At 36.8% G+C, this 11,890-nt stretch overlaps 1 protein-coding gene across 3 annotated transcripts; it reads right to left on the reverse strand.

Moving 5' to 3' along the window:
* On the reverse strand, positions 128–10,904 carry LOC109848164 (peroxisomal membrane protein 11D-like). 3 transcript variants are annotated; one of them, XM_020417533.1, is made up of 9 exons: positions 10,767–10,841; positions 5,303–5,357; positions 2,054–2,253; positions 1,890–1,964; positions 1,711–1,797; positions 1,550–1,630; positions 1,352–1,426; positions 971–1,144; positions 128–461 (listed from the first exon to the last, which is right to left on the reverse strand). In XM_020417533.1, exons 3-9 carry the CDS (start codon positions 2,243–2,245, stop codon positions 426–428), a joined length of 720 nt encoding a protein of 239 aa, XP_020273122.1. In that variant the 5' UTR covers positions 2,246–2,253; positions 5,303–5,357; positions 10,767–10,841; the 3' UTR covers positions 128–425. The 3 variants fall into 3 exon arrangements, with proteins under 3 accessions (XP_020273122.1, XP_020273121.1, XP_020273123.1); XM_020417532.1 differs by lacking the exon at positions 5,303–5,357 and having other exon boundaries at positions 10,767–10,904; XM_020417534.1 differs by lacking the exon at positions 5,303–5,357 and having other exon boundaries at positions 1,723–1,797; positions 10,767–10,903.

Genomic DNA, 11,890 nt, shown 5'->3' on the forward strand with positions numbered 1-11,890 from the left:
ATATTCTTGCCAGCAAAGGATCATAGCCAAAGTAATCACAGTTAACAATTGCACAACTACAATGATCATGCAGGCATTGCACAACTACAATGATCATGCAGGCTCCACAAAAAGCTACAAAAGACACAGTAGCAACAATTCCAGTTTATATAAAGTCATTAAAAAAAGGTAAAAGCTGTGTTGTCTTCACCTCAATTTCGGGGAAAAGAAACTGCTACGAAATGATTAGTGCTTAACTACTAGCACATCAGTATTGCAACTTTCAAATGTTTGCTACACCAATAACATAACAGAGATATCTATGTATAGTATCAGAGATGTAAGTGGAACAACAAGAGTTTATCTCATACGCCACCATCCCCAACAAATCTGAAATATTATTCATAACACTAGCTTAAACTTTTTATCAGGGAAGGGTCCAATCTTCAAGAGGTCTTCGCCTTGGGTGCCGCAGGAAGTAACTGCACATAAAATAACAACAATGGTGATCAATATTTGCTGCCTTTCCCCTTGACGAGTATAAGGTAGGATGAAGTATAATCTTTAATATATATAAAGCTCATTTATATATATAAAAAGACTCCTCATATCATGCAAGGATCTCTAGGCAACATAAGATTAAAGATCAAAGGCTTGGTGTCCACTTAAGTTGACATAAGATCATATCTCTCTCTCTCTCTCTCTCTCTATATATATATATATATATATATATATATATATATATATACACATCAAAGATTATACTTCGGAGGTTTGCATGGCTAACAAGAAAAGCCCCTAAGGCTTTACCCCTCGTTTTCAATTTCAACTCAAATGATTATCAACTTTTGGATGTAATGCCACTATATGGGAGTGCATACGATTGTCACATTCTATGGTAATAGCTTTTGCATCCAAGTTATTTTTGTAGAAATGAGGAGATAAAATGTCAATTTTAAAATTTGAGGAGAATTCCCCTTAAAAAATCTACCTGATAGCAAGATATAAGTGAAGTTATGAAACCAAGCCCTCCTGTGACACGAGGAGTGATTTTGTTTGGTGACAAGCGAAGAAGCCCAGCTGCAACCACTATATCCAGAGATGACTTGATCAAAGATAGAAGCCTTTCATTGGATTTTTGAAGCTTGCTGAGGTACAGCTCATCCTGCAACAACCCAACAAATGATACATTAGGCTAATTGCGACAACTTACACAGAATGATTTGATCAGAGATAGAAGCCTTTTTCATTGGACTTTTTAAGCTTTGCTGAGGTACAGCTCAGACTGCAACAACCGAACAAATACTATGTTCGATGTTGTCTATGAAGAGACGTACAAAATAAACAGTGCCCAGAATGGAGTAGAACTTACTTTATGCTTATCTGCTTGCTTCAGCTCCTTCTGTAACTTCTTTATTGATGCATTTAATCTTGCAATTTCAGCAACCTATAAGCAAAAATACAACAGATTCAGGTCATTTTATGCCCAAAGTTGAATTAACATTAATAGTAAATTCAATGCATCTCGAAGTTTTCCATATAGCTTATGAAATGAGGAAGAGAAACAGACCTCAATTACACTGGTGCAAGCAGAGGAGCCCATCCAACAGAAAAGGGATATCCTGCCGATTAGCTCTGCACGTTCTTTGTTCTAAACAAGGGGAAAAAAGATGAAGAAATTACATTAATTTTTTTTTTCAACCAAGAAGATTAGAAAGGTAGAAATCTCACAACAATTTGGACCTTGTATATGCCAGATCTGCCAGCCCACACAATTTGATCTAGGAACAGAAAAGTCGATAGCAGAGCATTCTTGGACTGCAAAGAAAATATCACACACATTAAAAAATGAGGTTCTGGCTCAAATCAAAGTTTATCAAAATTTGGTTTTCACAAAAGAGACCATTTACCTTTCCCAGTAAAATGAGAGGAAGAGGAGTTCCCTGAGGAGCTGGACTTATCAGGGTGTGCAAATCATTCACAAACTAAAAGATCAAAGAAACAGGGTGGCATAAGTAATTGCCAGAGCAGAAATAACTAAAAGATCTTGTTAGGGTTAAATGTAAACAGTGACCTTGAAAAGTCGAAAAACTTTTCTAGCCAAACTTGTTGATTTGTCAACATCTTGTGCAGTGCCAGGCTCACCATTGCTCAAGAATTTGGAACCATACTGAATAGCCCTGCAAATCTTATCCCTGGCTTCAGCTTTGTTTAGATATAGAACTACAAGAGCAAGCTCAGCCCTAGTTGCATCTAATGTACTCATCTTCTATCCTGTCGATAAAAACCGGGAGGAGTAAACGAATTTAGCACAAGGAGCTTTGAAGCATGAAAAATAACTTCAAATTTCAACAGTTTCTCAATGAAACTTGTCACATAAGTATCCAAAAGTTTTACAAAGGAAAAGACTGAAAACGTTTTGAGAATTGTTAGAAGATCAGCAAAATGTATTTTTAAGAGTTAGAACAAGAAAAGAACACAGTAACAACGCTTCCATCCAGGTCAGTGACTTCATTCTTCCCTTAACAACTATTTAAGTATTCAAATTTACTTCAGGCAGGATATGCAGGTCAGATGTTGTAATAGTCAATTTTTTTATGCAAGACCTTATATAAGAGGCCCACATGATTTGGAATTGAAAAAAAAGGCCCATTAGTAAAACCCATGTATGCAACTCCACTTCTGCAGTGGTCAAATCTTTGTGAATTGATCCTCCCACATCCAATCATGAATCCCTGCAGTTTTTGGTTACAACTACTCTTTTCCAAAAATTAAACTTCCCTTAGTTTTAGGGATTCTAAAAAAAATCTTAACCTTCCCTTATATATAGATCTTCTCTCCTCTTCTTCCCTCAACCCCACAGAGAAAAAAAAAACGAAAAAAAGAAGGAAAACCCAACCGAGAACAAGAGAAGGAGAGGACGAGTTTTGGATTTTCTTTTGGGATTTGGGGTTCAGTCTTTTCTTCGACAAATTGGCAAGCATTCTTTTCCTCAAATATTATTGTTTTCATTATTATTATTATTATTATTATTGATTTTCCTTCATGCAAGCATTCTTTTTTCACTCGTTATTTTTTTCATGATTTTATTATTTTGTAAGTTATCATTTGATTGGTACACTGTACACTGTATATTAATTCACTGTGCATATGATATTAACTTGATTAGTTCACTGTACATATGTTATTAATTTGATTAATTTATTGTATATATTTTTAAACTAGCATTGTTGTACTTATTTGTGATAGTTTTATCTATGTTTTAGCTGTTTTAGTAGTTAGGTTGAAGTTTGTGTCACTCAAAGAAAAAAATGGCATGAGTTGTAAATAGTTTGATAGCATGAGCTGTAAATAGTTTGATGGCATGAGCTGTAAATAAATGAAACTCTATGACCAAATTGTTTCTATCGTTGGTTTCTTGTTCCCTTCAGTTTACAATTAGTTATGGTCATGTATGTAGAGATTTTACTCATTGGTGTGATTATTACACATTAGATAGTAGCATGTACACCAGAAAGCTTTGGGGCAAAGTGGTTAGATTGGTTGTGTTCTGTGCAGTGGTTTGTGGTTCGATCCTTGGACCATTCATTTTTCCCCATATAGTTTCTAGGTTCCCTAAAACTCAGTTTTGTTGCCCTAAAAATTCTTTCAAATTGGTCGTCTTTTTTTTCATTCAAAATATTAGTTCCCTTATCAGTTTTAAATCTTATATTATTTTAGTGAACTTGTTAGCTCATTTTGAGTACTTTATTATACTCTGAAATAGATTGTGTGGTTGTAATCCGCGCTGATCAATAATGTCATCAAATAGGCTAGATTGTGCATGAAGACGACTTCCGTCAAAAATATAATTTATAAGCGTGTCTTTCATCGCATGGCTAATGCCCTCGACATCGATATCCCGATATAAGGTTTTTCCTTGGCTATTACTATTATAGCATCGATTAGACGATGCACCCCTCTTGATTGGACATGTTCTGGATCACGGTTATCTTTCATAATTTTACGAAAGTCGTTCCACGGTAACTCTGTGGTTAGTGCACAACATTTCATGCACAGTCACTTAGATTAAACAGAAAACATGGGGTTTATAAAGGGGAATTGGACGGAGAATATAACATATATATAAACGGGCACATGCGCATTACTGATATCCTGAGTTATATATATACAAGGGCCAAAGGGCCAATAATTAACTTGAAGCCGTGTTCCCGGGACGGTTTACGGGGAACCGATTTATATACATGAAAATATTCTTCTCCAATTCAAATAACGTCTAAAATAATAATAATACGCTTGTGTGATCGGTGATGGACATTATCTTGATCTCCATGATTAGCATTTTTCTTTTATCCCTGTTAATTTAGAATTCATCTTTTCTTTATATCTGCCACATACACTTACACGCGTATAATTTTTTCATTTTACATGCTTGTTAGGAGTTTTCTGACTCCCCTGGGGTTTGCTTGCCCTAGATTCTGGGAGTGTTCTTTCTTCACAGGACCGAAAGTATTTTGAGGAGTAGGCCCAGCGACGATCACCGTTCATTCTATCAGTTCTCCAGTTCAGTTATTTTAGGTAGTTATTTGGTTTAGGCTTTATCTTGAGTCACATGTGACTTTCCTAGACTATGATGTAAAAAATTTCTTGACTATTTTCCATGGTGGATAGTTGTGAACTCGTATTCAGACTTTGTTCTTTTGGAGATTTTTTCATCTATATATTTCTTTTATTATCTTGGTTACATGCTCTATGGTGTAGTTTTGGCTTTATATTGATATACAGGATGATCCAGAGACGTGAATGTGACTGTATGATTACATTACCGACCGAGTCACATTCCAAAATATTACGTTTTGGAACTGGGACGTGACAAGGTTTGAGATACCATTTGTCATGACCCGGACCCATGGGCCCGTTAGCGCGTGCAAGCCGTGGGTTCACGGAGAGCAACTCGTGGGTTGACTAAATCTATCGCCAAAATGCTGGCACTAGTTGTTCTTGGGCTTTGGGCTTCTCTATTTAAGCCACTAATATTTCTTCACACTAGTCCATGTGGGACTAAAGTGTGGGTGTCACAGATGTTAATGACAGGGAGATCTTATTATGCTTTCACCCACACTTATGCTTTATAAGCTTTAATAGAAACAACAATAGTTAAGTGACATCGAAATGTTTACTTGAACATTAGACAGGATATGTTAAAGGTATTTATTTACTCATTACATCTTCATGAGATGTTGCATGACAGAAATACACACTCAACAGTTAGTGCCAAAATTTTCCAAAAACAAAATGAAGGAGGGAGGAACTTGCCACAAACCTGGAACAGCAACTGATAATAAGGTAATAGTTCCCATAATACTTCTAGGCATAATCTAGAGGAAGGAGGAAACTGATCAGATTAAAAGGTAACCATCAAAGAATATAAGACTCCCCATGGCATCCAGCAAGCAGTGACCAGCCTCAGAGCCAAATACTTTGGCCTGGTCCTCCAACCTCTATGGAAAATAAATAACTTCTCACAAAAAAAAAGTTAGCTATGCCTTCAATAGTTCTCTGATGACCTATTCGCAGTTTACAAGGCAAATCAAAAGTTCATTTTTTTCCTTTCATGAACAAAACAAACTTCAGCAAGTGAACGTGCACAAAGTAGTTTAATGTGTTGTGTTGTCTTCCATTTCTTTCTAAGCTATCAGCCTGCCATGCCAGGGTAACTCACTGAAAATTTCATTAATATTCTAACTCTCGTTGATAAGCATTCATGAATATAGTCGTGTTTTAAAGTTCATAAAATTATGATCCTCATATGAGCTACAGACTGGTTATGTATTCGGCTTTAAGAAGATACAAGACTATATTAGCTTTCCATTATGCCACCCTTTTCTTCCAATGTTTGAAAGAACACAATTTGCTTGCTCATATCATCCCACTCACACTCAGTAGTACTGTTATAAAGGTCTGTGTCTCAAAAATGAGTTCCCCACTTGAGTGACACAGGTAACAGAAGTCCCCACCTTCAGCATGAAATCTCTTTTACCAGATCCCTCCCACGTTTTCAGGAAAATAGTACTCTATTTCTGATATGGGTTCAGTTCCATGCTATAATGAAGAGAAACTAAAAATTCAATAACAGTAAGAAATCATTCAACTGTGGTACAAATATGATTAAAAAGTATCTAGATATTATTAAGTTGCTGGCTTTAATCATGCACCCATCCATCTGGTTTAAAAGTAAAATTTCCACAGTTGTGGGTTATAACCAACATAATTTTTCGAACTTCTAGCAGGAAACCATGACACCAAGGATCCTATCAAAACCAGCACCAGTTTGAACCCCCAGAAGAGATGAAATTCCCATTACTAACACCCCAATCGCCCATGAGTGTCATAGATTACCCCTCTCTGTGGGGCTGTTCTAATAGAATCTGCACTCAAACCGCAACATTCCTACAATTTCTTCTTGGCTAAATTTGCGAGACATGTCTCTAGTCTTACAAAATTAGAAATTGGTTTCAGCCCGTATTTGTTCTCAAACTACTGAATTTGTCCCTTACGCCAAACTAAATTTTGTCTCAATCCTCACCCCCCAACCCCCCACCCCTACCCCCATCCCCACCACCCTTTAAAAAAAACACACGCACATGCGCGCACTCACCCCCCAACCCCCCACCCCTACCCCCATCCCCACCACCCTTTAAAAAAAACACACGCACATGCGCGCACGCACATACAAAATAAGAGGGGGAAAAGGTACTAATTTGGTTATTGCTTACCCTTTGAACAATATTAGTCCCACATTACCCCCTAAACTATCAAATTCAGTACCTAGTTATGACCTGTGGTTTATTATTTTGTGGATACTTCTAATATAATTATGCGAAGGGAGTGATAGTTCAGGGGGCAATGTGGCACCGAAATAGTTCATGTGATAAGCAGGTGACTAAGTCAATAGTTTAGGGGGGCATCTAGGCACTAAAAAAGTTCGGGATAAGAAGGGACAAATAGTCTGGGAAGTAGCCCAGTAGGGACTGGTGCCTTAAATTTTTATTAATATTTCTGCATGTTTTTAAGCCAGTTCTTTGAAATTTAAAAAAAAAATCATCTTCATCTTTATTAGCATAAGAGCATCTCTAACCCTACTCTCCAAATTCCACTCTCCAAATTGGAATATTCTTAGAATATTCTAATTTGGAGAGTGGAATTTGGAGATTTGCTCCAAGCCACGCTCTTTAAATATTTTTATTATTATTTTTTTTGTCAAAAAAACCATATAAATTAATAATGTTGGATATAATTTACATTAATAATTTTATTTTTAATAATTTATTTGGAAAAAATCATGACGTCGGAAAGGTGTCGACGAGAGCTTTAAAATGAACCAAATATTAGTAATGCAATACAACATATTAAAAAAATCTAAAATAATAGTGACAAAGCATACATCGATAGAACAAGGAAGCAAACATAAACCTCTAATACAACATACCATAGGTCGCAAAAATAAACCTCAAATATAAAATATGATAACAGACAATTAAAATTCCGACAGGTCATTATCGTTATCACTATCGGTTCCATCCCGATCTCTCGATGAACCCCATATTCATTTCTTCCTACAGAACCAGCTTCTCTCGCAAACTGAGAAAATCCTCCTTGATCTCCAGAGAGAAATCCATATTCGTTTTCTCCTCCTACAGCTCCTCTAAGAAGCTAAGAAAATTCTCTTGGCCCTCTGGAGAAAAATCCATAGTCGAATGATGGAGCTCTATATTCCTTTCTATTAATAATTTATTGTTTTTTTTTTGTTGATAGTAAGCACATTCACTTTGATCGACGATCTTACTTAGATCAATCAACATAATTTGTCTATCCTCGCTTTCACGCTGAAGAGTTGTTGGTCACGTTGTTCTACTTCTCTAGCTCGCAATTCTAATTTTACTTTTTCATTTTAAGTTTTATTATCATCAACCGCTCAATTTTTTCATGCTCATTTCACGTTTAGCATCCATCTCTTGCATACTCTTAATAATTTCCTCCTTAGAACTAAATTCCGCTGACTTTTTTCTCTTTGTCTTCTCCTTTCTTCTAATAGGCCGACTTGCTGGCTGTCTGTTGTCTATCACCTACCTTTGTATGGAATATTGTTGTGATCCTTTCCCAGATCTTATCTTTCTTTTGACATGTGGCTGAGACCAGATCTTGAGAAATTTCAAGCCATGCCAAGCACATGAACTGATCTTCTTGTTTACTGAATGATTTTCCTCGAACAGATGTCATAGTGGATGAAGAAAGATTGGTGGACAAAAGTAGTTGTTTAAATAAATCAGAAAGAAATGATGAAAGTGTGACCATATGGGATAAAAGCTACCATTATTTATAATTCAAGTCTCCCAACAAGAGGTGATGGTGGGAATCTAGTAATTGTAAGAAGACAAACACGGGACTCGATATTGACACGACTGGACAGGGATCTTGGAAACATCACCCGACAAGAGGTGATGGTTGGAATCTGGTGATTGCAAGAAGATAAACATGGGACTCGATATTGACACGATCGAACAGGGATCTTGAAAACATCACCCGATAATATCTTTCACAACTCTTTATTAATATGAACTCTAAATGCAAAACTCAATATTTCACAATTTTTTTCTCTCTATACAATAAAATATGAGCTTTGGAGAAGGGTCATCTTAGAACCACTCTTCTTCTTCCTCCGATGGAGAGACCCTCGATCTTTGCTTTCAATATTGGGAGAAGCTGAGCAGGAGGAGTGAGATGAAGTCTTGAAGAAAATATTGACTCGTCGTCTTCAAGAGAGCAGAGAACGAAAACGTAAGGAATCGATTATCGGCCATGTGGTGATCAATCGTGGAAGAGAAGAATGTAACTCTCGACTTTGGCACGATTATTTTTCTGAGAAACTCACATATGGGGATGCTCTTTTTTGCAGGAAGGTTTCGATGTCGACGAGATTTATTCCTTCACATTGTCAACGGAGTAAAAGAGCATGACAACTACTTTGTGCAGAAGAGAGATGGTCTTCGTGTATTAGGATTATCGACTTTACAAAAAGTAATAGCAGCGCACCGCATGTAGACGTACGGAACTTCGACGGATAGTACCGACTAATATATTAGGATTGGTGAGTCAACCGTAATCCAATGCTTGAAGAGGTTTTGTCGAGCAATTATAGAGGTGTTCGGAAATGAATATTTGAGGTATCTCACTACAGGTGACATTGCACGGTTGCTAAGGAAAGACGAAGAGTGCGGATTTTCGAGAATGTTGAGTAATTTAGACTGCATGCACTGGAAATAAAAAAATTGTCCAACGGCTTGGGCGGGACAGTACTCGAAACGTCACGAAGGCCCAACAACGATTCTCGAGGGAATAGCCACATATGACTTACGGATATGGCATGTTTTTTTGGATTACCATGATCTAACAATGATATTAACGTACTGTAATCTTCAAATTTGTTTGACCAACTAGCACAAGGTATTTTCCCTTCCTGCTAATTATAGTATTTTAGGAAAGAATTATGATATAGGTTATTTTTTGACCGATGGGATACACCCTAAATGATCTATTCTTGTACAAACAATATCCCAACCACAATGGCCTAAGAGGAAGCTCTTTGCTGCTATGCAATAAGGATATCGAAAAGATGTAGAACGAATTTTTGGTGTTCTTCAGTCACGATTTGCCATTATCAAGGGACCATTACGTTCTTGAGACAAGCGGGAACTACCTGACATAATGGCTACTTGTATTATACTACATAACATAACTGTGGAGGATGAACGCGATGCGGAACCAGAGATTATTGTTCACGACGAATCTTCAAGACCTCAAGACATGGAGATTGATGATGCCGAACGATTCCAACGATTCCTTGATCGACATAGGAAGATTCAAAATAAGGAAGCTCATTTTATGCTTCGGAATGCGCTAATTGAACATTTATGGCAGAGGCACGACAATGAAGAAATGTAACCTAAATATTGAAATTTGTGCTTGTATTTTCTAATGGGGCAAGTTAAATAGATCCCCGTATTTAAATTTTCATGTATGATACTTATTTATTTAATTTAAAAAATAATAATTTTATCATAATACTAAAATAAATTAATCTTAGTTTCATTTTGAAGTTCTCAACAAGACCTTTCCAAATATATAATTATTTCAAAAATTAGATTAATAATTTTATAACTATATTTATTTGACATTAAACATCTAATTTAAATTACTAAGATGACAAAGTGGTAATTTTTAAGAAATTAAATAGTTAAAATTGGCAAAGTTGTAAATAATGAAACTTTGAATAATGATTTGGAGAGCCTCTCCAAATTCTAGCTTCACTCTCCAAATTTGGAGATCTCTGAATTTGGAGGGTGATTGGAGAGGATTCACTCCCCAAATTTTGGAGGGATTGAGATTTTGCCGAGTGATTGGAGATGCTCTAAAAGCCAATATCTACCCCCAAAAAGAGTTAAAATTCTACAAAACCTGCTGGCCATAAGCAAGATCTAGGTTAATAAGTTAATCTATCTGATTGCCAACTGATTAGAACAAAACTGGAACAACTTCAAAAAAAAAGTAAACTTAGAAAAATATGAAATGGTTCAGGTTAAAGTTGGCATAAAACAGATTACAAATCAATAAAAATTCATCATCGACAACGATTCAACCCACAATCAAACATCAATTCAAAAAAAAGGGGGGGGATAGATTTTTACGGATAAACTTGAAATCGATAGGAAAGGAACAAGAAATCGAACCTTGAGCTGTTCAAATTATTGATTCCGTCGATCCGAGAGAGAAGAAAACGGAGGCAAACCTTGGTGGAAGTTTTTTTAAGGACTCGTGTTGGGCTGAAATTGGACTTTGTAGGTCACAGGATGATGTAAAGCAAAATTATTGTGAGGCCCTCTGTTTCGAGTCCAATTAATTTCAGCACATAATTCCGTAACTAAAATGGGACCCACAATTGTCTGGATTCTGAACTTATCTGGTAGCGTTGGGTGGCGTAGGATGGGATCAGGATGCGGTGATTCATGTAATGATGGGTAGTCATATTTTGCGCTCAAGTCTGTAAGAAATATTTTTTGCACATTCAACCTGGTCATTTAGAATTACATTTTATAATAATATGATAAAGTGATAGAGAAAATCCCCTTGTATCACTAATATTCGTCAGAAATTTCTTATTTTACTAATTATGCAGAAAACCCTCACGCTACCCCGTGGGAAGGGGAAAAAAATCCTATATGGCTCTTTCTAGATAATATCGTACAGAAAAGGGTATAACTACCCCCCTTAATTCGCTCCTAAGTGGGTGAGAATCCCCTAGATTGTGGGAAACGGTTTTGGAACCGTTCGACTCACGTTGAATGAGTCAAAAACGTCCAGATTGGCGTTCTGGGCCTCAATTCCGCGTCTCAGAACTGAGACACAGAGTTCGGCTTCTGCCGAAAATTGAGAACGAACGCAGGGGTCGCCTGTGTTCTGAAATCATGAACGCAAGAATGAACTCCGCGTTTCCTAGAAATAGTTGTTGATTTGTAACTTCTTCTATTGAAGCATTTGCAAGGACCGTTGTTCCGTAATCTTTGCCTTAATCATTTGGGGTGTGATGTTGTGCGCAGCGGAAATTTCGGCAGAGTTTCTGGTGCACAATAAGAGAGAAAGATCGATAAGAATTCTTGTTTCTCAAAGGGAACAAGAATCTGAAGCCTAATATCCCATCAAAGTGGAATATTAGCTCTTCCTCTCGTCAGCTCTAGGACTGCGCGTCGAGGGATCCTAAAAACTATTACAATGGCCACAAACTCAAACAATCAATTTTACGTGGTTCGGCAAACTGCCTACGTCCACGGGGCAAGGAGAGGGAGATCTACTATTA

The sequence above is a fragment of the Asparagus officinalis genome, chromosome 7 (assembly GCF_001876935.1).
Source record: "Asparagus officinalis chromosome 7, Aspof.V1, whole genome shotgun sequence".
NCBI classification, from domain to species: domain Eukaryota; kingdom Viridiplantae; phylum Streptophyta; class Magnoliopsida; order Asparagales; family Asparagaceae; genus Asparagus; species Asparagus officinalis.